We start from the raw sequence: 24381 nt of genomic DNA on the forward strand, positions 1-24381 counted from the left end.
TGACCGGATTTCACAAAGGCTAAGCCTTTTGGCACAGGCCTTGGCTAAACGGACAGACTCACTTCAAAAGCTTCAAGTTCACTTGACACCAATTGTCACTCTTAATGCTGTAATGTTGCTGACAAAGAGGACTTGATACTGCTGTGAAATATCAATTAACTTAACTAAATGTATTCTTGTTGTTTAGAGTCAATTTATATAATTTTCTGTTTCTGTCATCACATCCTGATGACTTATTAAAACCTACTTCAGTGGTCTGCAGTTTTAAGGTGGGTTTTTTCTTTCCTAGAACTATTTACAAGTCTGCAGTGTTGACAGTTAAATCCTGATCAAGTCACAAGGTAAAATATTTTAGTTTTCAAGCTTCCACATCACACTTTTACATAAGCAAGCCTTTTCCATGCTCACTGTTAATGCAAAACTGTTTTTATTTATTTATTATTTTACATGATTTCATTATTAGACACAATCTCAAAGCAGTCTATAAAAGGAACAGAGATATACACCAACTTACCTAAAAACTAAAAAGTGCAGCATTAGGAGAATCTCTTTACGTTTAAGCGCCAGTAATTCATATAGTTCAAAGCAAGCCAGAAAGCTGTGATTAATCAGAACTTGCCTCAAAGTGTATAGCTTCCAGATGTTATTGGGGAAATCCAATAGAAATAAAATCTTGCAATGGAAGAATTATGTAGCTGTCCCAGTTCCTTTTCTCAATTCCAACTCTGTCTCCAATTCCTCTTTACAATCAATCCTCAATTCCAATTCCAAGTCAGTTAAAGGAATTGGAATTGATATTTTAAAAACATAATTGGCAGGGTTTCCATGGAAATTAAAGTCTCGCCTTTTTCTCGCATTATTTTGGTAGTACTTGATATTTTGGGATTCCATGTAGTTTTCTTTTAAAGGGAGACATGTTCCTTCCAAATGCAAATCAGCTAATTAATATTAAAATATGGTAGGGTATATTTAAATGCTTCTGTCTGAGGTCCAATTTATCCTTGCGTGACTAATGAAATTGTGCAGGTTTCTTAAACTGGGTTTCCCCAAAGTTTTTAGCTTGTGTTGAAGAACCACAAGTGCAGCCTGTCTCTATTGGCTACCAAAACAAATGTATACAAAAAGCTAGGGAAACAAAGCAAAAACCCAGACATAGCATTACACAAACACAAACGTATAAAAAATATATACAAGTTTTCCGACAGAACCGTAGCTTCTGCAGTTCTGATCCTTATAGTAGTCTACAAACGGAACCAAAATCGAGCACTAAAAAATAAAAATTATCCAGTCAAAATGTTTAATACAGTACATTTTCAAAATAACCCTGGTTCCCTGTAATAGAAGCCCTATATTTGTCTTTTTAAACAAAACCGTGGAACCAAATTTTTTTTTTCATGTTTTTCATTCTTATTATGAACAAACTTTCCTCACTGAATTAGGTTTCTGAGAATTTACTTCAACTCTACGTGGTTGCTCAAGTCTGGTGCTGTCGGTAGCCTGCAGCAATAATACAGGAGTCAGCTGGCACCAATTCCTAGCTATGCTCATTTAATTCAATAAAAAAAAACGTAAACACTGAATGAAGAGGTCTCTAAACCTCTCCTACTGCAAGCTTATTTTTTCCTATTTGGTCAAAGAAGCTTGAGAGAGCTACTTCCAGCAGATCTAATTTATATGAAGAATTGCTTGGTGAGGCATTTAGTTATAGTAGAAAGTTGCACAAGGTTACGTCACAAATGGGACCTTCACTGCTGATATCTCGTGAACATAAGGTACAGCTTTCGGACATTTTTCCATGGAAAAAAGAGCATTTTACCCACCCTTTTAAGTCATACAATGTTTTGGCTGAGCACTTGCTATAGCGTGAGGAATGTGCGTAATATGTGCGCGTTACGCTACACGTCAAAATGGGGAGAGAATTTGAAGTTTCTAAACTGCATGGAAACCCCGCCATTGTTGTGATTGTTCAACTGATTTCATTGGAAGCCAATTTATCTGACTAATAGTGACTTCAAATTTAAGTAATTTGTTGCCTTTGTCAAAAGTAGGGCTGCAACAAAGCGTACATTTTGTCCTTCGAAGGTTCAGAACACATTACCGAAGGAATGTTCGAACCTTCGATGGTACTCATTTGTATAATTTACTGGTGACGTCAACCATAGCTACGTGTTTTATTTGACTGAAAATCCTGTAATCCATATAAATGGAATAAAACATTCATATGTAGTTTAAAAATACATTATATAGAACAGTAATCATGTTTTAATAATTTAAATAAAAATACACGTTGTTTATTTCCACGTAATTGATGCTGCTTGCTATATATATAGTAAGCTTGCATTGCAGCAGCACCAACTGCAGCAGACTTAAGCAAAACAAACCTAATATAACAGCCACCGTTCCAAGCAGGGTATCGGTCACAGTCACAGTCACATTCAAAAAAAAAACTTGGTCTGCGATTTGGGTGGGGGTGGGGGGTGTTTACACTACAACCTAACTCGATTCCAATTTCTTATTCTTACTATGATTGGATGCAAAGACAACAGGATTAAACAGTGATTGGATAATATTTTGCTAGGCGGATTGTTGTTTCATTGTAACTGTAATATTACTTGTAGAATAGAAAATAAAGGACTCATAGTTAATATCTCAGAGTCACAGAGCCCAAATGTCCGAGTCACAAAAAATTTGACTTCAGTCCTGGACTCGAGTCTTGCAAGTCTGTTTATAACACAACTCCTGATCGCAAATCCGACTTTAGCCCCCCCCCCACTTTTCACTCCCTAGATATTGTTGCTCAATCGGACAAGCTGCCGAGATAAAAATGACAGCCACGCCAAGTTCAAGTGTTCGACTCAAAATCTCAGCAGTCGAGCATATCATAAAAATAAATGGGAAGTGTTACTGATCGTAGCGTAAGATCGAGAAGCCGCACACGTTATTGATCGAGATCGATGTGAAAACACTACCGAGCAGTACTGCACTTTCCGCCAGGTAAGCTTATGAAATATACATATTGTGTTATAAGTCATGGAAGCTATGTAATTCATTGTCTGGTCTACATCATAAACCTACGCAGAGTACCTATTATCAGACTGCTGTGAAAAGTGCTTAATTGTACAAACCGTAAAATATATATTACATTTTTAAAAGATAACCTTTGCGAATGTATTAGATACATTAGATACTTGTGTCAGGACTGGGCTTGCTGCACAGCAGGATAAATCCTCAGCTAAACCATCAAAAGAGCAGCGCTGTAAAGGTCAAAATAACCTTTTCATTTGTTTGACCCCCCCCCCCCCCCCTTGGTGCACCTCATTTTTATATAGTGAAAAAAAACACTGCCATTTCTTTATGCCCAATTGATGCACATTAAGTGGCATATAAACTCCCCAGAGGTCAGCTGTTTTGGAGTCGAGGCCTAAAAACGCAGCTGGAAGGATCAATCATGTCTACTCTATCAAAGGTGAATATTACAGGAGAAAGTTTCCAAACCAGCTGAGGCCTGCTGAGAAACACAAAATTCAAATTACTTCCATAAAAAGCACACAAACTAAAACAAGCTGTAACAAAAAATGGAAAATATTGGTGTACTTTGAAAAGTAGATATCACGCCAATGTACTTTCTTTAGTGAATCTTACAGTGAAATGAAATGAATAGTTGAGAGCTTGCTGAAAACTGTGTGTAAAGTTTTACTGGGGTGCTGAAGTTACAAGATGTTAATACATTTTTTTTTTTTTTTTTTTTTTTTTTTTTTTTAAAGTAGAACAATACCAAGCACTAGCAATCGTTCATGTTTTATTAAAAAAAAAAAAAAAAAAAAAAGCTAAAAGATTCAAAACAAAAGCTGAACACAAAAAAAGGACAATTACAGATGAAAGAAAAATGCGTTGCAGCCACAGGCCTTCGTCAGTGCGTCACAGACCTGTCCACTGTGAGACAAACCAGATCTAGAGCATTAAATACAACTAGCACAGATTACTTAAGTAGTAACAATGCTAGTCGATGCATGAGTACCCTCAACAAAATCACCACGATTAGTAGACTAATTACAGCCATTTGAATAACATATCACTACAAATAAAATTATGACAATAGGAAAGGGCCAATATTTTCTCTTTGTGACTCCTAACTGCTTTTTCGAAAGTGAACTGGATTAAATTCCCCAAGCAAACAGAGGACAAACAACATGATTTATGTATCAGGCTGTATCTATTAAAAGCAACCTCAAATCTGACTGGGAAATAATAATAAAATGGTTTTGGGCCCTAAAAACAATAATCTTCTTCCAGTTCTTTGGAAGACTTTCTGGCACAATGAAAGGTGATAATGCCCTATATAAACTGTGTCGTTGTTTTTTTTTTTTTTTTTTTTTTTTAATCTTTTGCTAAATTGCATTACCTTTTACATTGCATGCAATTCTGCGCATAGGTAACACTTTGAATTCATTTTGCTGTTTAGATGTTAACGGGAGATTTTACACAATGCTATAATATGTATCAGATTTAAAAGTATGTACTGTAAAACAATCCATGTGTCGTCTCTTGGCAAGTGATATTTTCATTATCATATCTTTCTGAATTAAAATACTTCTGTTGAAAATATAGTACTGTACCAACAAAACCAATATAGTACATCTAAATGAAAGCCTGCTTATTTTAAAATTTCAGATATGTACTTTTGATATTGTATCATTTTTGTGTTCCCTGAAAAACGGACAAGGGTTGGAATGGGCCAAAATAAAATAATCATGCATCACGCGTGTTTAACCATCACTGAAGTCAAAATTTTATAGGGTCAGATGTGTGAGAGCTGACTGAATATAGTAACAAGGGACACACTCTCAGTGGTTCGTTTGACCTTTAAAATGAGACCCAGAACAGAAAACTTTGCAGTTTCGCTGATGCACACTTTTAATAATACAAAATAAAAATAAACAAACAAAAACCTAGCTCTTTTCAAGCACTAACTAAACAGAACAGGAACCTAACTATAAAACAGGACAGCTAAGTTTACACAATACATAAATTACAAAACAAAAGGATCACACAGTACATTTTTTTGTGATATGCTGGAGCACAAAATTAAGCAGGCTTTTCACACAGCTATCTCGACTAGACTGACTGCTGCAGTTATCAGTTTACTTTCCTTATGGTTTGTTTTCCCTAAGCCAAAGATGCCATTCATAATACTCTCCTAGTAAGTAGTAAGTGCATGCCATAATGCACAGAATGACAAGGTGTCTTCAATGAGGGAGGAAGGCGGTTGGCCTGCAGCACAAAGCACTTTTACAGACCAGTGTTTTTACAGAATATATATCTGGAAAGCCAACAAGTCTGTTTTCAAATAGTGAACAGCATACAAGTGTAAACTATTGGGAAAACATAGAAAATAGTCACAGATACATGCAGCCTGAAGTGTCTCATATATACATATATAGACAGACACACACACACACACAATATGGTGGTATGCCTGACAGACAATAAACTACAATTTTTATCAATTTAATACACAGAGGTTACTATGTATTGGGTATTAAGAATGAGTCGCAGTGTTCAAAATAAAAAATAATGGAAGCTGGGAAGTCAAACTGGCAATTTTAATAATATTTATTAAGTATTCATCAGAACAACAACTGTTTTCTTTTGTAAAAAATCTAATTCATTCTTCTTTAAGAAACAAAAGACTTTCACGTTATGAATGCATTTTTGCAAATATTCAGAGAATTTCTGTGATATACAGCGTACACATTAATATATAATTCTAATAAGCAAATTCAGTTAATTTCTGTTACTAAACTTTACATTGCGTCTCTTCATCGCCCACTTTTGTCATATATAGTCAATTTGGCGAACCTTGCCTATAATGTTTGCTCATTCATGTCACTCAAAGCTGCTCAGTTATGTGTTTACTGCATGTGATGCAGTCTATACAAAAGATGCATGTTCCCTTAACATCAAGCACTTTGTTCATTTAGCAAGTTATTTATTACTATGTATTAGCTACCACATGGCATACCTTTACCAATAGCAATTATTTGTATGAGTGGACCCCAGACCCTACTAAAATGCATCAGTGCCAAAGCGTGAATGTTAAGTTTAGATAAACATGTTTGAAGCAACCTTTCATACATGTGTAAACCTATTTATAAAAGCAAATTTGAATACTCAGGGCACATCAATTTGTATCAGCAGAATGACAGTTAACACCACCGCCCTTAACACAGCTGCCACTAAAAGCCTAAACCATTGCATCACTTCATGGAAACCACAAGCAATGTTATTTTATTGTCTTTAGCTAGTTCAGAGGCCAAGTGATAATAATCCAGTTATAGGTTTTGAACTCCAAAAAGCACAAATATTCCGAGAGACACTTATCAATTTTGAGAAAGGTGTCATAAACCTTACGTTTTCTCATCAAAGTTGCAGCTCACAAACGTTAACTTGAAGTTATAAAAAGGTGGTGCAGAGCACTTAAAAAAAAATTCATAATTTAACACATTGTATTCTAAGCTGGTCCTGCATAAACACCTACCTAATGTACTAAGAGTGCAGTAGGAATAGGCAAAATAAAATAAATCCACTGTTTGGATATTTCAGTTCTATTATATAGCCATTATAATAGTGTAAGTAAAATACATATCCCCTGGCAAGAATATACAGTAGACACTAATTCAAATCATGCCATCACAATGTGCTCAAACCAAAATGTAACATGACCAAAAAATGGCAGCCATAACAGTTCACAGGTCAAAGTTGAAGGGTCATATTTGGCCTGAGACGTTAACACTGAAAATAAGAAGTCTGTACTCAAATAATTTATGACAGGAGTCGTTAAATAAATAAACAAACAAACAAACAAATAAATACATAATCCCCTTAATGTTATTATACAGTTTTGCTTAATTATATTCAATAAAGTATATACAGATAAAATGCTGTTTATCAAGGAAGAAGGCTTTGGATAAACACTATGAACACACTGAACATGTTACTGAACAAACAGCAAGATCAGCATCAACAGACTGTAGATTATTAGATATTCTTAATTACATAACATGTTAGGACCTAAAGGTAACTTACTGGTAAATACTGAAACCTTTATTCTTTTACATGTGTTACAAACAGTTCACAAACCATGTTTGCGTTTGTGTACGAGGTACCTGACCTGAAGAACAGCTCCATGTAAGTAGAACATTTTTTTTTTTTTTTTAATTTATTTATTAGTACTGAGATATTATTTAGCTATTGGAAATATCCACGATGCAACACAGTCCACCGCTGGGATATTGAAGCCTGAAGGCTACCAGACCACAGATGGCATTCTGAGCAAACCACATTACTCATGGAATACTGAGGAAAATGCTTGTATTCACTTCGCAACAAGAACTAGTTCTGCATAAAATTATGGGGAGAAAAGACAAAAAAAAAAAAACCCAAAAAAGAAAAACTTTAAATGTATTTTCTATTAAATGTATTTTCCATTTTCTAATAGCTCTATAACCATGATAAGAGGGATTTACCATCTGGCAAGGCCCTTTTTGTTATGTTAAACCCTTGCTATGTTACATTTACCGGCACAAGTCAGGCTGCTTCTTCGGGTTCTATTGCTTCAAAAAGTTGTGACAGGACGGCGCTGCGGTGACGTCAGGCCGGAATGCAGGTAGAGAAAACACACAGGTAGTACTGCAGCTGAAAAGACACGCTGTGTGCCGTTTATTCAAACAACAAAAATAAATTAAATATTTAAAACACAAAAAACACTGCTCAGAGCCCCAATAAAAGAGATAAACAAAAATAAATCTTGAACACAAAATAATCAGAAAACCCAGGTCAGACTGGGCAAGCGCCTTCACTGATCCTTTGAGTTTCTTTTAGTTTTACTTTCATTTTAAATCACCTCTCTTCTCGTTCCGCCTCTCGAACACCCCACCCCGACTGCAGAGAGCTACAGGCTTTTATGCAGGTGACCATCTCCCAGTTAGCAATAAATGAAACAATTAATTAATAGGGAGATGGCCACCTTCTGCACAAGGTTTTTAATTGTGGATGGGACTTCCCATCTACGCTACAAAACACAAAAACAAAACAAAATAAAATGCACGGCTATCCCGTCATATTTACACATAAATAAATAAAAAAACAATAACAAAACACATACATAAATAAATCATAATAAACAAATACGACACAGGGGCGGAGGGGGAGACCCCGTTCTAAAAATAAACACTGTACAGGGCTGCTCGCCCTGTTACAACCACATAGAAGTATTAACTACTGCTCAGTCTCAGAGGTGTATGAAAGACAGATGGAAGGCAGATAATTAAAGCAAATAAATCCAGAAATGACCTCCAGAATCTTCATTTCAATAACAAGGAGACATCTCATATTTTAAATTTATGGGACCAGCTGCCATACTTTTTAAAAATGACTATTATTATTAAAATTGTATCTTTTATCAAGGAATCTTCGACACATCTACAAATGGTCAAGTATTGCCTATATAAATCACGTTTCATATAATGGTCCTTTAAACAATAATACTATATTTGCCTGAATATTATGTAGCCCCTTGTAGCAGGGGGAGATCTGTGCTGACTCTGCTGGCGTGTTCACAGTGCTGCAGGAAGAGGGCAGCAGTCGTCCAACAACCGCCTGTGAGTCATGGCAGTGACACGAGGAGGTGGGAAAGTGGGTGTGTGGACTTTCCCCCTCTCTGAATGGCTGAGAGGCGAGTCTTGGGAGATTGTTAGCCCTATAAGATAATGCTCTACTGTTTCCTCAGGTCTGCCCTTTTAAACGCTCCGAGAGTGCGGAAGCGCTGGTCCAGGACCAAGAACCAGTCTGGAGAGAACGAAACTGAATGTTTCAGAGCGAGACAGTGAGGGTGGGGAACCCTTGGGCAGACCCCGGAATATTGTAGCCGAGCAGGCTAGTTAGCCGGCAACATAGGTCGGTGATCGGGTCACACGGGCAGCGACGACCGGGATATCGCTGCAAAGTGCAGCGCCTTTTCTTTGTAGTTTTGTTACCATTTTATTTTCCCTGTTTCTTTGTGCCTTTGATTTTTGCAGTATTGTTTTGAAGCACCTGCGAGTGCGCCTGGACTGTTTACCATTGCTTGGTATGCCCGTGGTTCTGTTTACCATAGTTGGTAAGCAGACCACGGACCAACAGCGCCCTCTGCGGGCTAAAGAAACACAAAGCACCCCTGAAATAAAACTGGGCACATGTGCGGTGTTGTCAAGTTCACCTGTCTATCTCCTGAGTCAGTGAATTACCCACTACCCTTCCACATCCCTTCATTATGCAATTTGCTGTTTAGAAAAAAAAGGACCCCCCCCCCCCCCCCCCCCCTTTGTCTTATATTGGATTGCACCTCTAATAACAAGCATTGTGGTGCAGTTTATGTTTATATAGCTCTTAAATAAAAAATTAACATCAAAACCAAATCAGCAGCATTGCATATAATAATCAAAACAGTTATGAAAACTTATTTCTACATGTCAGAATATAACTTGTATCCATCAATCATTTTATACAGTAATTTTTTTTTTTGTTTTTATTCAAACCGTGGGCAACCAGAGATTAAAGATAGTAGACCTGCTTTAAGTAATGATTCAATTTTTTTATGTTTATGGGTCTACTATGGGACAAACTTTCCACATTATATCATCCAATTATCCTAAGTGGTCTGGTAGGCTGAACCAACTATTTTGTTTATCCAGAAGCTGGCTGCCTTGCAACTTTACTGGGATGCTCCAGATACTAGATAATTGAAAATGATACAGTTCTTTAGAGCCAACAAGAAATTTGACATTACAAAACAAAAAATATATAAAAATATAAAAATATTTATTTTCAAATTCACTTTTTTGCAATATGAAACTGCAGCATTAGCTATGGAAGCATATAAATGTTACCAGAGACAGTAATTGCATTTTCTGCTTGTAGACTGTTAGTGACAACTGGATTGACCAGGACGTGGATGATGCTATAATCCAAGATTTAATTACAGGCTTAAAGGCCTGAAATACGCTGTGACCTATTTACTATTTACATACAAATCTTGCTGATAAACTTATCAACCTATTTGCTATAGGACTGCATCTGAGCGCACACTAGCAGTGTAATGCACAAGTAAGTTTCAGAAATAACCCAAAAAAAGGTTTGTGGAAGGGCAGAATAGTGTCTGTGTGGGAATGTCAGCAGAGATGGGGTTAAATCTCTGCCTGTTTTGTTTGTTTGTTTGTGTAATAAACGTGGGCACACGAGCTTGAACTACAGCTTTCCCTCAAACTGATTCTTATTCCTGAAGCTATCTTTCCATAAGGTTACTTCACTGTTAAGCACCACACAATTATTTTAAGACAGTAATTCAGAAATCGCAAATATTTATTCAGCCATTTCAATGTGCATGCCTCCCTTCAGTTACTGCTATCCGAGACCATTTTTACTAATCATCTACGGTTTTACTTATTAACGGTATTACTAATCCAACCTATTGAATTTTTTTTGTGCCACTTGTATCAAATAACAAAGTACTCCATGAATAGATCCTGCTAATTGTTTCTAGCATGTTGTGGCTGGTATTCATTTAAAATGATGTCGCCAAATGATGTATCCATATGGACGGCTTAAAAAAAATGTAGAATACAGTGATAAAAGATCATTTGTTAAACTCAATTATCTTCTACAATATGTACATGTTTGTTTTTGTAATTTGGAACTCATTTAATGATGCTATAAGGATAACAGCGGCATTAAATATCTTATATAGAAAGCTTTTATTGCTATGCTTTACTAATCTCTGGAGGATGTGATAATGTCTTGGCTCTCTCTTTGGCGAAGCAAATTACCCACTGCATTATATTTTGTAATTACTCAATAAAATAAACTCTCTTCAGGTCGACACGGACAAGGGGCAACAGTGACATCTAGTGCCTACATACTGCATGCATAACATTTTAAAGTCTTTAGAACAGTGCCACTTCTAAGAGCTTTTGGGGAGTTAAAGTAGCTTTTAAAGTACTGTAGGTACGATGCCAAAGTCCTACAAAGTGTGCCGTGTGTTAAATAACATAACTGGGCAAGACAAAATTACTTTAACCCAGTCTTCCATCCAAAGTAGGTGTGAGCAGTGGTATGGATTAAATTTTAAATGTCAACCATTGCAACTATCAGCTAAACCCAATGTCATGTCCTTCCAGGTCACTGATATTCTCGGAGATGTGGCTGTTCTTAGTTTTGACTAGCCTGTTAAGTGTGACTTTCTATTCTTCTATGTAAATTGCACTAACAAAAGGCGAAGTTGGTCTTATATCTGGGAGCTGTGTTAAAGACCAATTACTGCTGCAGCCAGGAGAAAATTGTTCATTTTATTGTTATTACTTATATAAATAAGCAAATACTTTGGTGAAGCATTTTGAAAAAACTCATGTAGGAGAAGCTGCCGAGAACAGTTCCTCTCATGAGAACAGCACCTATAGTGCCAGCTGGGACTAACAGTGGGAATCTGGCCATTGACCATGCACAGCATAATAATCCGATATAGATTCAAAGAGCATTTAGAAGGTAAACTAAAGACCTGTTGCCACCCATGATAAAACGTTGTGACAGTTTAGTACTGTTGTAATCTGTCTTGGCAAAGGAGTGAAATTCCTCTCACCAAGTCCCATCTCAGCCAGCAACCGCTGCCATGTACATCACAGCAACTAACCAATTTATTTAATCTTCAAATCAACTGAGTGAAAACCTCAGTAGTTTTCTGTCAGTCTAGACAGCAACTTAGAAACGGACAAAAACTGGTTACCGAATAATTTTTTGAGCGCGATTAACTAGCCTCAATATATGTAATCAGTCACTGACGCAGTAAGTCATATTAAGTAGATCAGAAAGAAATGTAAATGCCTGTCAGAACCAGTTTGCACAGCCTCCAATGTTTACTTTTTTAAAGCATACCCTGTAAATCCTGGAATAATTCTAACAGGATATGAGGATCTAGTTGCAACTTAATAAAAGCCATTTCACTTGCCTCTCTAAGTGACTCTGTTAACAACAAATAGGCAGAACGGGTGCTATTGTGAGCTCATACTCCTGCCTGCATATGGAATAAATTTCCTTTAGATGATCCTTTATTTATTTATTTATTTACTGTCACCTGTTATGGTGCATAGTCGGGTGGAAAGAAATCACTGGCATAGACTACGGATTCAGTTATTCTTGGCTTTTCCCAGAATTTAAATGGCACGTCCTTTATATCCTTTATCTGTGAATGTCAGGGTTACTCATGTATTTCAATATCTATTTACTCTTTGACGTATATCAAACAAAGCAAATAACTGAAGGCTTTCTCTGCTATAAACAACACTACAGCATGCAAGTGTTTCTGAGGTAGAAAGACAATGCCTCCCATACTCGGTTAAGCAAGTAAGGATTGGTGAGCCTTCTTAAACTAATGAACTTTACGTTATAAGCTTTCAAAAGACCACGTCAGGCAGGAGTAGGTGGGGAAGTACAGGTCATCACAAGAGGCCAACAGAACCTGCAAGCATCCTTTGTGACAGACAGAATCCACATCATGACACAGCGCTGGAGGGATGTTCCGCTTTATTCCAAAGGAACCCTTCTCAGAAGCAGCAACATTGAAGTTTTGTCCCCGAGTGAAATGTATGCGATCATAGCACACATTAAATGTAAGAGGATTAAACAATTAACCTTCAGTTACCCTACCAGTTCCATTCCTGAAAAACCTTTCAATGCAGCCTATGCATCATACTGCAGCAGTCATTCGCAGTATATTTGCAGCATTTCAAAATTATCTGATTCTCAGTAGCTTATTTTAATATATTTTTGCTGCGGAAAACAGATAGCGCTGTTCAAAACAATGGAAGTGTGTTCCGACAGACTGTAAGATAATCATCTGATGAGCCTAGAGATGACACCAAAATAGCTACTGCTTTAACTCTGCACTCTTGTAACTTCTGCTAGGAATCTTACTAAAGCTAAATGCACAGCTATGGTGAAAAGTTTTGCATCACCCTAGTAAATTAACTAATCTTGCTTCATAAAGTCTAAGGAAACCTGCTGAATAATGCTACATTAGCATACAGAATTATATGCCACTTTGTAATTTTCCATACACTTAATGAAAAACTGGCAAATTGAAAAATGTGATATTTCAAAATCTAACATGAAATACTGTGCTACTATTAAGGCTTCTGGTAGACTTTTGTTGTATCATTTGGTTTGATTACTTGATGTTAAATAAAATATCTAAATTATGTTTGTTTTTTTTAAACTAAAGTATGTCCCAATCCTAAAATTCTAGGTGCTGCAGAACATTTGGCCATAGTTGCTTATAATAGTGTGAATATTGTTATTGTGATATATTGTATTGTGATTTTGCAAAACAAATCATTAGTTAGCCACGACAAATGGTCTTTAAAAAAAAAAAAAACTCCATATGTTTTATCCCTAAATACTACTACTAGTAATAATAATAATAATAATAATAATAATAATAATAATAAAGGTTATATCTACCTGCATCCAATTAACCTAGAAAGTAGGGATCTTTCTTAAAAAAGAACAATTTTTTCTTGTTCTATGTTTATTGTATATGTTTTCACATTCCCCAAAAATTTATGAAGGGTTTTCAAATACTTTTTTTTTTTGAAAAACGACGTAGATTTTAATGATATAAAACTGCCCCCCCCCCCCCCCCCCCAATTACAACTCCTGTCATGTCCAATTTCACTTGCAAAGTGTTTCAATTTCATTCTGACAATTTATTCAAAATCCTGGAAAAAACAAACAAAAATGTACCATACTTTATAGTTTAATGGGGACCTCTAGTGGCACAAGTCTACCTTGGAGGATATGTACTATGAGATGGGACTTGATTGCAGTCTATAAAATCATAAATGGAATAGATAAAGTTAACCCAAAGCACTACTTCAAAGTTAGCATAGAGAGTATTTCACACACATTTCATGAGAACATTGTCTGTGTTTAAAATGTCTTTAAACTACTTTTTAATTTTTAGTTTTAAAAGGGAGGCCAATTATTAATTATGTTTAATAATCTACAACTCTTCCTGAATTGGTTGATAGAATGGTGCATTCCCGGATTTGCTCTGTAACTTATTTAGATGTACAGACATCTGGTGAACAACTCTGCACATAAAGGACCCTGAACCACCAGCTGTAGCATTTTTACAGATCATTGAGAGACATGTTGGCCTGGACACAGAGTGCATTGATCTTTTTGAAGAAGAAGAAGAAGAAGAAGAAGAAGAAGAAGAAGAAGAAGAAGAAGAAGAAGAAGAAGAAGAAGAAGAATGGGGTCAATTTCTTTTTTTCAGTTGCAATTTAATTTCCAGTTTCTTTTTAAAATCAATTCCCTTTCAATTCCAATACATCATTGATCAAAATTGCAATTAGCAGTATGCTGTTAAAAAGTGCTTTTCGAAGTCTCCAAAATATCAATCCCAATCCTTTCAAAAGGTACTGATTTTAAAAAGGAATTGAAAAAACAGGAACAGACCCCAACCATTTGAGCCCTGATATGATGTAGTGCTATTTTGGTTACAAAACTGAAAGTACCCAAGCATTATCCAGGAAACCCCTGCCCCACTCTTAATTTCCTGTTAATTACAGTTTGAAACACAATATTTCTATGCACTCCAGGAATTGAACGCTACACTAATATGTTTTGCCCAAAAGAGGGGACATGGCCTATGTCCTCATAAAGTAGATTTTACCAAGGTTTCCCATGTGACACATAACACTGTGAATTCACAGCAAGTTCAGGATCCAGTCTGACCCACTTTATGTCTCATGTGCAGCAAATTGAGGTCATGTTACAGGTGGGGTCCCAATACCTGAACAATTTACAGCTATGCTAATAGGAGGTTATAATCGTCCAGCTTAAGAAGAGTAAAATTATTTCAATCTACAAAATGTAGTCCTTCCAGCAACTAAAATATAACTTTACAGCATAGATATTTAACCTCTCTGTAATGAAAGACACTGTATAATATGAAGACTGTTGTTGTTGTTGTCTGCCTAAAGTGCTTATGTAGAGGCTCCCGCACTCAAATTTGCCACATTCACATCACATACAATTGAAGTACTGTGTTGCTACAGTACAACTGCTTGCAGCCTAGCCTTCAGAATAAACACACACTTCATACTGAGAAGTGATAACACACTGACGTACCCAAAACCTTAGCTTGCTAAAGAATCAGGTCTTATATCTAAAAATGGAACAGTTGCTAGACTTGTTATTATAAATAATGTGGATTCCTAAATGGTGTTTATCAAAAGTATTATTTTGCCGAATACAGCATGCACTGTTGACATGACAAACATTTATTTACTTTTAAACATTGTGACACCTGTGGCAGCTGTGCCAGTAGAAATGCAGTTAAAATGAACAAACATGGCCAGTCCTCACTATATCATTTAAAAACAGACATATTCATTCACTATACCTCTCATTGGGAATATAAAGTACAGGCACAATACATATCAAACATTTCACTGTAAGTTTATAAAGGGGTGGGACAAAAAAAATATTTTACACAATATTCTGAATAGTCCTCAGTTTGGTTAATTTTTTAGTAACATTGTTTTAAAACCTTTATAAAAGAGCAATGCAATGACTGTAACACCTTTTATTTCACCTGTTGTGAGCAAAGCAAAATGTCATGTGATATGTGTCAGAGACCTGTTTGGATATTGCCCAATCTGGTCACTTGAAAACAGGCGGTGTGCATGTGCTGTGGCATGCTTTCTGCTTTAAGAGTAATGCTGTACACACTAACTTGCTTACTGTCAAATAAGAAGCAGAGTAAATTTACAGTCGCTCATTGACAAGAAGTCCGGTCGGCATAGGTTTGGTTTTCATTTTTATCAATGTGGTTGGTTTGGTTTTGAGAAAATCATGTTGAATCCTGACTGTTTGCAATTTTCTGTCCAGACCCAGGGTATTTATTTTTTTTTGTTAACAATCAGCTAATCCTCTCTGGCACCTAGCCGTCACAGCAAATGTTGTCTTATAATATATTCCAAAAATAAGCCTGGACAAACAGGAAATGCTAAATTGATGTGTTGGAACTGGACGCAGCCCACGTAATTATATGAAATGATTTAATGAATAAAAAATATATATTAAATTGACCTTCTTCACTTACACAAATCAAATACAAAATACTAGAGCATCTTACCTTACAGACTGTGTCTGTATCCCAAGGCAAAATCGTCTGCAGGTCGATGAGTTCACAGGATACTCCTAGCTTTTCTTGGGCCATATTTGCCACCTCCCTCATAACATGAACCTATTAAATATATACACAAATAATACACCAATTTAGTACTAATGCAGAGTCGGCTGCTGCAGGTAAAAGGGAGTTTATTTCTCAAACTGACCATTTGAAGAACGGTGAAAGCAGAAAGCACAGAAATGCTTGGGACTGTAATTAGGAAAAATAAACCTACCCTAACATCAAGCCTGCTGTGTAAAAAAAAAAAAAAAGCAACTTACATGATTGCAGTAGAAAACCATTCACTGCTAATGAAGAAGGATGGTTTGGAAATATCTAAAATATATGACAATGTGCTTATTATAAAATAACCTGCTGCACAGCTTAACCATTTAGCAGAATGAGGCAATAAACAAAGGTTTAGTTTTAGTATCACTTTAGTGTCACGATTTTGTATTTTAAGCAATTTTATAGTAAAACCAACTTAAAGTGGCACCAAACAATCTGATTTGGCAAACAATCTTTTGGGCCTACGACATTGTCTCCTAAGGCAAAAAGTTTCTCTGGAGCCCTGGCTTTAATTAAAGCCATGTTTTGTATAACACACATCAAATAACTTGGCAAATGCTTCAGTAAAGAAGAGTTTAAGCACCACAGAAAATTAAAGACAATAAAAAAATAATTAATAAACATGTACGCAATCAATAATACCTTTGATTAAGTAACAAGCAGTAACTTATTAATTGGAATACCAGCACATTTCCTAGTTATAGTTAATTGTTTGAACAACACTAAACTTAAAAAATAACAAAAAAACAAACAGGACAGAACACATGGATCAAAAATCAAATTACATATGTAAGCCCGCTAGCTGTTTTATTTATCCATTTTCTAAATAAGTAGTTTTCATTCAAGAACAGATGCCACCTTTCCAAATTATTTTCTGCATATGCAATTTTAAACTTTCTTTTGCATATATTTAATAATGTCTTGCTCCAAATAAAATCAGTGTAATTTACCTAGTTGCCAACTAAAGGAAGGGACAGCCTTTCCAGTTTTAGTTATTTTAGGCTGTGTCACTGAGTACGTTAATTTAACAGACCCCAATATAGAGCAAATCTCTTACATAAAAAAAAATAAAAATGTATTGTCCCTCAAAGCCAAGATTAAAGGAGGATTTCAAATCTTTACAGCTGGTTTCACAGACCCTGATCAGCACAATAGTGTTACCTTAAGCTAAGGTTAGATCACTGCAGGACTGCTTAATTAAAGCTTCAAAATTATTTTTACTCTTTTTAACATTAATTTTGTCATTATTATTCCGAGTGGTTCTTATTGCAATTCCTTTTTGGTAAACTATGTTTGTGATTTTTCTATGAATTCAGCAGCTGATTTTCAGCACTACTTGCTTGACATATGTAATAATAATAATAATAATAATAATAATAATAATAATAATAATAATAATAATAATAATAATATATATTTATTTTTATATACCATCCTTCATAGTGGACCACCATCACAAAGCACTTTACAGAGGCAGACTGCATTGCATGCAGAGTCACTTACAATAGGACATTGATTTCACATCTCATCCTCAGGTTGGAGCACAAGGAGGTTAAGTGACTTGCTCAGGGTCACACAGTGAGTCAGTCTGTGGCAGAGATGGGATCTGAACCTTGGACTTCAATCACTGGACCACAATAGCTCATGTAATGTAGCTGCATACTACAATGTATTGCCAGCAACAAAAAACAAACTATACTGTCTAAGCTGAAAAAGCCCCTTCCTTCCTAGGAGTGGAAATTATTATCTGGCATATTGGGTTTGAAAATGTTTTACCCTCCATTGAAAACAATACTGCACATACAAAACATATTCAAAATGATAAAGCAGCTATTTCCACCAAGGGAAGTTAATAATCGCGCATAAACCCTGAATTCAGGATCAGACAACTCAACAGTCCCCACAACAATCTCTATAATGGTATTGAAGAGTATTATTATGATAAAATGTTATGTAAATTCTCTTTGTAGACAGAGATTTATCTTCCACAGACTAGAATTCAGGAAACCCAGATGGCAGAAACATTAGTAGAAAGCTGGACACACAGCTGGTTTACTGAATTTACTGTGACTGAAGGTATTGAAAAATAACAAATATTGTAAAACAGGGTCTAAAAAGCATGACGGAACAAGACAGAACTAAACCGACATCCCCAAAAAATTCTGAATTGTGATGTCTGTTAAAAGGGTTCTCTACCTAAAGAAAAATAAATTAAAAAAATAAAATAGGTGAGCTATTTTGAATGCTTTTTTGTAAACGTTACTGGAAGCATGGAGTAATTCACAGGAGATTTCACTAACTTACATGCCTCCATATTATTTCTGTCTTAGAGCCTTTAGATGTCCATATAACCAAATAAAAACTTCTCTTAATAACTCTTTAGATTAGTTTAACAGTTTAAATAATGGAGTACAATTTAAAGCAGTGCCGGTCACACTTTGAAACGTTCTGTGTTTGACTCACTCACGGCATAATTGTTTGCTACTCTGTAGTAACTGATTTCTTAATTACTGCTAGTAATTACATAGCCTAGGCTGAGTCTAAACTGACATATTCTCAAACACAATAATAGATCCTTAAACCATCTGTGAGTTTCTCAATGCCCTATTCACTGCACACTCACACTAGTTATAAATCATACAGCAACTATTTTCTACTTTCCATTTCTTTACTGACTGAAACAACATTTCAATATATTACTTTCCAAAAGGAGAGGAAACCATTTGCCCATGATGGCCTTTATTTTAGCTGTGTGTTTCTAATGCACTGTACTTTATGGCACTGCAGAATGTGTTGCAGAGCTTGCCTTGGAAACAGCATGGATTACATTTTTCAAAGTCAAACTATAAAAATTTCTTTTTACAGATACACTTTGCATTTTTAAAGCAAGGGAATACTTTAGAAGAATTTGAACAGCGTCAGTGTTTAAACAGCCAAAATGAAAAATGAATAAATGTTAATTTGTCATTTAACTGGCAAGCAAGAATGGGCGGAGGGGGAGGATAAAATGGCAAAAGATCTTCCTGAGCGCAATACCATTACTGATGTAGTTTTATGAATACTGTGTATAACACCCATGGAATTAATTCCCTTAGGTTACATTATTTTTATACTGTGCTATATATATATATATATATATATATATATATATATATATATATATATATATATATATACCTTGTATATATAGGTACAATTGCCCAGGTACACTGTGCACCTTGTATATAACGCAAGGTCTATAACATGAACAGATTTTCCTAAAATTTGCAAAAGGGAAAATGTTCAACTCTAATGTTGTTTTTTATTTTGTGTGTTAATGTTGTTTTTTGTTTTGTGTGTGTGAATAAAAACATGCCTTGATCAGTGTCAGTCCCTCCCAGGGATGCTTGGAGAGCCGTGAAGTGTAGGGATATTATCAACTCTGGCTTTTTAAAGGGTTCAACCATACACCATTTGTCTGAAAACAATGACAGAGCAAGCAATAGTACTTTGTGGTTCTACAGACTATTTAAAGCTCACAGCAATTCCTTTGCGGTCTTACAAGTTTCAATCTTATTCTCATCCCTGTCTTCTCTTAGATAGGTAGAGTACGTTCTAAGCGGAACTGCATTATCTTTCCATTAAATTAGGAAACTTTTACCACTGAATTGTTTTCCTGCTCTTTCACTATACAGAAACATGATTAGTTTATTATGATTATCATCATTTTAATTGTTATTGTTGTAGATGCACTTGTTATTTTTAGGAACTGTGTTCATACCAGTGTAACAGGATAACATGTGGTTAATATGCCGTGACGGTTCACCTACTCTCAGGGAGATGGAACAAGCTGACAGTTTGACACTTGACGTCCACCTCCTAACTAACTTGCGGGGTGAGATTAAGTTAATTCTGTGTGAAGCAAGGGCATTACCTGGCAACTGGTGACACTACATAATCAAATTTGATGCCAATATAAATGGGGGCTTGTTTTGAAAGCGTTGAGCTAATTTCGAAGCTGCCTGATGGGGTGCTGTCCTTTGTCATCTCACTGACAGGTACTTGGGTGAGAATCTTTAATTATTTCTTACAAATATCTCTCTAAATGCTGCCTACTTTAATAAACAATTGTCACAGAAACCTTTCCTACAACATAAATGATGAGCCAAGTTTTTCATATTAATCTGCCTTCCTGAAAAACTACAAGTATAATATGCACAACATAGCTAGTGCAGAACAAATACTCCAGTGATCTGTGCAAATGAGGACACCAAAACAAATACACTGTAATTTTACGGAAAAACTGCATGTATGCATCATTTCTGTGAGCTGCAAAACCCTATTGAGCCCCACGCCCCCGGTAGGAAACCTAGAAGCTTCATATATTCATTCTTTGAACTGCATTCCAGTCTCTCCTCTCTACTGCTCCACACCAAAGAGGCACCAAGGAAATGTATATCTGAAATAGTAGTAGCATTAATAAGCACCATGTGAAATTCAAATGATCTGTACTGACCTGAGTACCCCAGGCAACAAGTGTAACATCGCTTCCCTCTTGCAGTACCTCAGCTTGAGACAGGGGGATGTGGTATGGTTCCACTGGGACTTGTTCAACTAAACATAGAAAACAATATTACAATTATTAATTACTAAAATAAAAATCATTCCAAAAGACAGAAAGTAATTAGCTTACTGTGTTACAGAACACCTTGCAAAGTTTACAAGAATCACAATGCATTATCTTTTGCTATGTTGCATGTTGTCCGGATCTTAATACAACTGAGTAATACATTTCTCCACATTTTTGCAGGAGAGAACTTGATACGGATCCATTGTGATCCTTAAAAGACAAAATGTCGCTCTTCTGACGAATGTTCCTGAGTAAAAGTAAAAAAATATAAAAAATAAAATAAAATAATGCCCTAGTCTACTTACCTATGATGTGTGAATAAAAAAATTAACTTAATTTTTATTTTTTAAATTGGGACTATGCTAGAAAAAAAAATGACTACGATATGGACATCAAATAAAGCAAAGGTAAAGGAACATGTTTCTTGTAAGCGCTGCTAGAGGTTCTGTAACACTATAAGAGTGAATCATATAGTTTCAATGAAGTATACAAGCTTTACCTTGTACAGTTTTTAAAATCATGTTTGCTACTTTACAAAAGCTTGTTCCTATTATTTTCCGCCCTTATAAAGCATTGCAGCACAGAGAACACAATATAGTAACATGGTTGTTTGGTGTACCAATATTAATATTTCCAAGTCTTAATATTATTTATTTATTTAAACTGTAGGTTATCAAAAATATATAAAAGCAATGAAACCATGAATAAGGGCAAAGTATGTAATGGCTGCAAAGGGAAATTAATAGAATCCTGTTGCATGCATGGTTTTAAACAATCAAGTTATTAAATGCCAGCTAGTACAGTGTTCTCACAGCATGGTTTGGTAAAAAGCACAAATCTGGTTAATCTCATCTGCGTATTTCAAGAAAGCCTGAACAGCCTTGTTTAAAAGGATAAAATTGCGCTGGCTAGTTCCTAAAAAAGCATAAACTTGGATGAATTCCACAATTTCCCTTTTCATGTGGCATTTTTCAAATTAGTATCACGTGTTCCCAACCCTTATTTAGAAATGCGCATATAACTTTACACCAACTCAAAAAAAATTCACAGTTCAATCTTCTTCACCTTTTAAATTTTATGTTATAAAAAAATGTTAGCCTACTAAAATCGACTCTAGTCCTACAATACTGGGTTTTTACAGACCCATTAGCAGTGTTTAGATTTCAAAATTCACTTATAAAGCTGTATATGGCCTGGTCCCTGCATATATAAACAAACACCCCACGTACACCCTCTTGGTCAATTTTAATATGGAACTACGCCATTAGCTACTTGCTAGTGTCACTTAATGTGAAGTCTTAGGTGTCAGTTATTTTTATGCCTACAAGGTTTTAATCCTTTGACAAGATTTTTGTTTTATTTTATTAATAGCAGAGTTGGACTTCATGGTAAAGGAATACTGCAGTTACCAGTCTTTGCTCTAACTGAGGAGTTTAAGTGTGCCAAGGTTTCAACTGGAAATTACATTAGTAGATTCACGCGCCACATGCGTAAGAGAGGCAGCACCTGTGTTGAAAACTGGAAGAAAGTGGGTGGCAAAAAAAGCAGTGGAAGATGCAAAGGCTGGCCTTCGAATCGGTGATATTATGGGGTAAGTTTAGCATGGAAGAGGGGGTCTTGGTCTCAGTTCAGCTCCTTACATGGCACAAGGCAATCCCAGCTCAAACGGAGGAAGCTGGTAGTCAACGAGGTACAAGAGCAGGAGAGGATCAGGTGTGTAAAGGCAGTTTCCCAGGCCAAGCAGGGTGAATGGATGAGATAGGAGTGTGGAACAATGCAAGATCGGCTGTCAAGACCTATCGACAATGGAACAGAGCAGGATCAGTTTCCTCAGCAGATCAACATATGATGTTCATCACAGAACCTAAACCTCTGTGTCGGTGAGGATATCACATGTCCTTTGTGTTCATCACCTGCAACATTAAGGCACACTTTAGGTCTTAGCCAAGGAAGGTTTAATTGGTGCCATGACCAGGTGCTGTGATGTTTGGCCTTAGCATTGGATGACAAGCGTAACATGACCAATAAGTTGCCACCAGTTCCATTAAAGCATTACACACAAAAGACAACATTCCTCCATCTAGGAGAGCAACCACCAAGAAAAGGTGTTAAAACCAAGACTTGCCCAGAACAACGGGAAGCTGCTAGAGACTGGAAGATGCTGGCAGATGTTGGTCAACGGCTTATTTTTCCACCTGAGATTGCCACCACTAACCTTCGACCAGACACTGTCTTTTGGTCTGGATCAGCACGCCTTGTTCATCTGGTAGAGTTAACAGTGCCATGGAAGAATGCTGTGGATGAGGCGTATTAGAGGAAGAAACTACTGTATGCTTAACTATCTGCTGAAGCGGAACAGTGAGGATGGAGAATCCCAGTTTACCCAGTGGAGGTGGGTTGTCGAGGTTTCTCAGAGATGTCGGGTTCAGTGGCCAAGAGTTGCGTCGCACAGTGAAGAACTTCTCTGAAGCAGCAGAAAGAAGCAGCAACTGGCTGTAGCTGAAACGGAAAGATTCTGGATGGGGATCTCAAGCACAATAGAAAGAAAGCAACGCTGATGTATGGGTAAGTAAGCTGGGCTGAGTTGAATAGGGGACGGAAGGGGGTGATGCTGGGACACCATAGTCATTGTTGAGCCCTCTTGCGATGTTGTCGGCTAGTCGACGAAACACCAAGGACAGAAGGTGCCCACTTGAAGACCCCAGAGATGTACCCTACTTTGCTCAATCCAGACGGTTGTCAGCATCGCAGCCGTTGTGTGTGCTGATGCGCTGGGGAGGCAAAATAAGCTGATCCCTGGAGCCAGCATTACACTTCAGCCATCAACATCAGGCAGAAGGATATCTACATCAACAGATGGAAAGAACGCAAATGGATGGAGATGCAGATGGATCACATTAGTTTACTGTAAAGCTACGCCTTAGTTGGTGCTTATCTTGGCGAGAGCAGAGTTCAAATCAGCATTTTTTTTAAGTTTTTAACATCTACTCTCATGTAATGGAAATCAAAAATCCTTCAAAGCTCACGGATATATTACTCATCTAAAAACAAGATAAAAGACACCACAATACTAAAATAGGTACACTGCCAATTATGAATGAGGACGCTGCAGCCAGCAATCCAACAAGTCACCAGATATGACATTTCTACTGTATTAATGCACTGCAGCAACTACAATAGCACTTTATACTGTATCTGTAAATCAGCACGGATGAAAATAAAATACCATAATCTGCAATTACTGTTTCTCCGCCATTGTCACAGATTATAATGTTGTTAATGTTATTATATGTTATTATTAGCCCTTTTCAATGACGCAGTAATTTCAAATTCAAAAGCTGCATGTCTGTGATGTTAAAATTCAACATGGGAGTCAGACCTGCAGTTTTCATCTCCAATCTGCACTCTACTTAAATTGCCGTCCTGTGCATGT

The 24381-nt window shown here is 36.4% G+C and overlaps 1 protein-coding gene across 2 annotated transcripts in view; it reads right to left on the reverse strand.

The window, feature by feature from the left end:
- LOC121316259 (2-oxoisovalerate dehydrogenase subunit beta, mitochondrial-like) overlaps positions 1 to 24381 on the reverse strand; it is a 107324-nt gene that overhangs the window by 53935 nt on the left and 29008 nt on the right. Inside the window, exons 7-8 of one of the 2 annotated variants that reach the window (XM_041251220.1) lie at positions 20835 to 20932; positions 16235 to 16345 (exon numbers count right to left, since the gene is read on the reverse strand). In XM_041251220.1, coding sequence (XP_041107154.1) covers positions 16235 to 16345; positions 20835 to 20932 — 209 coding nt within the window. The remainder of the gene's footprint in view (positions 1 to 16234; positions 16346 to 20834; positions 20933 to 24381) is intronic. The other variant, XM_041251221.1, reaches the window with a different exon arrangement.

This window comes from Polyodon spathula, chromosome 5, assembly GCF_017654505.1.
Source record: "Polyodon spathula isolate WHYD16114869_AA chromosome 5, ASM1765450v1, whole genome shotgun sequence".
NCBI classification, from domain to species: domain Eukaryota; kingdom Metazoa; phylum Chordata; class Actinopteri; order Acipenseriformes; family Polyodontidae; genus Polyodon; species Polyodon spathula.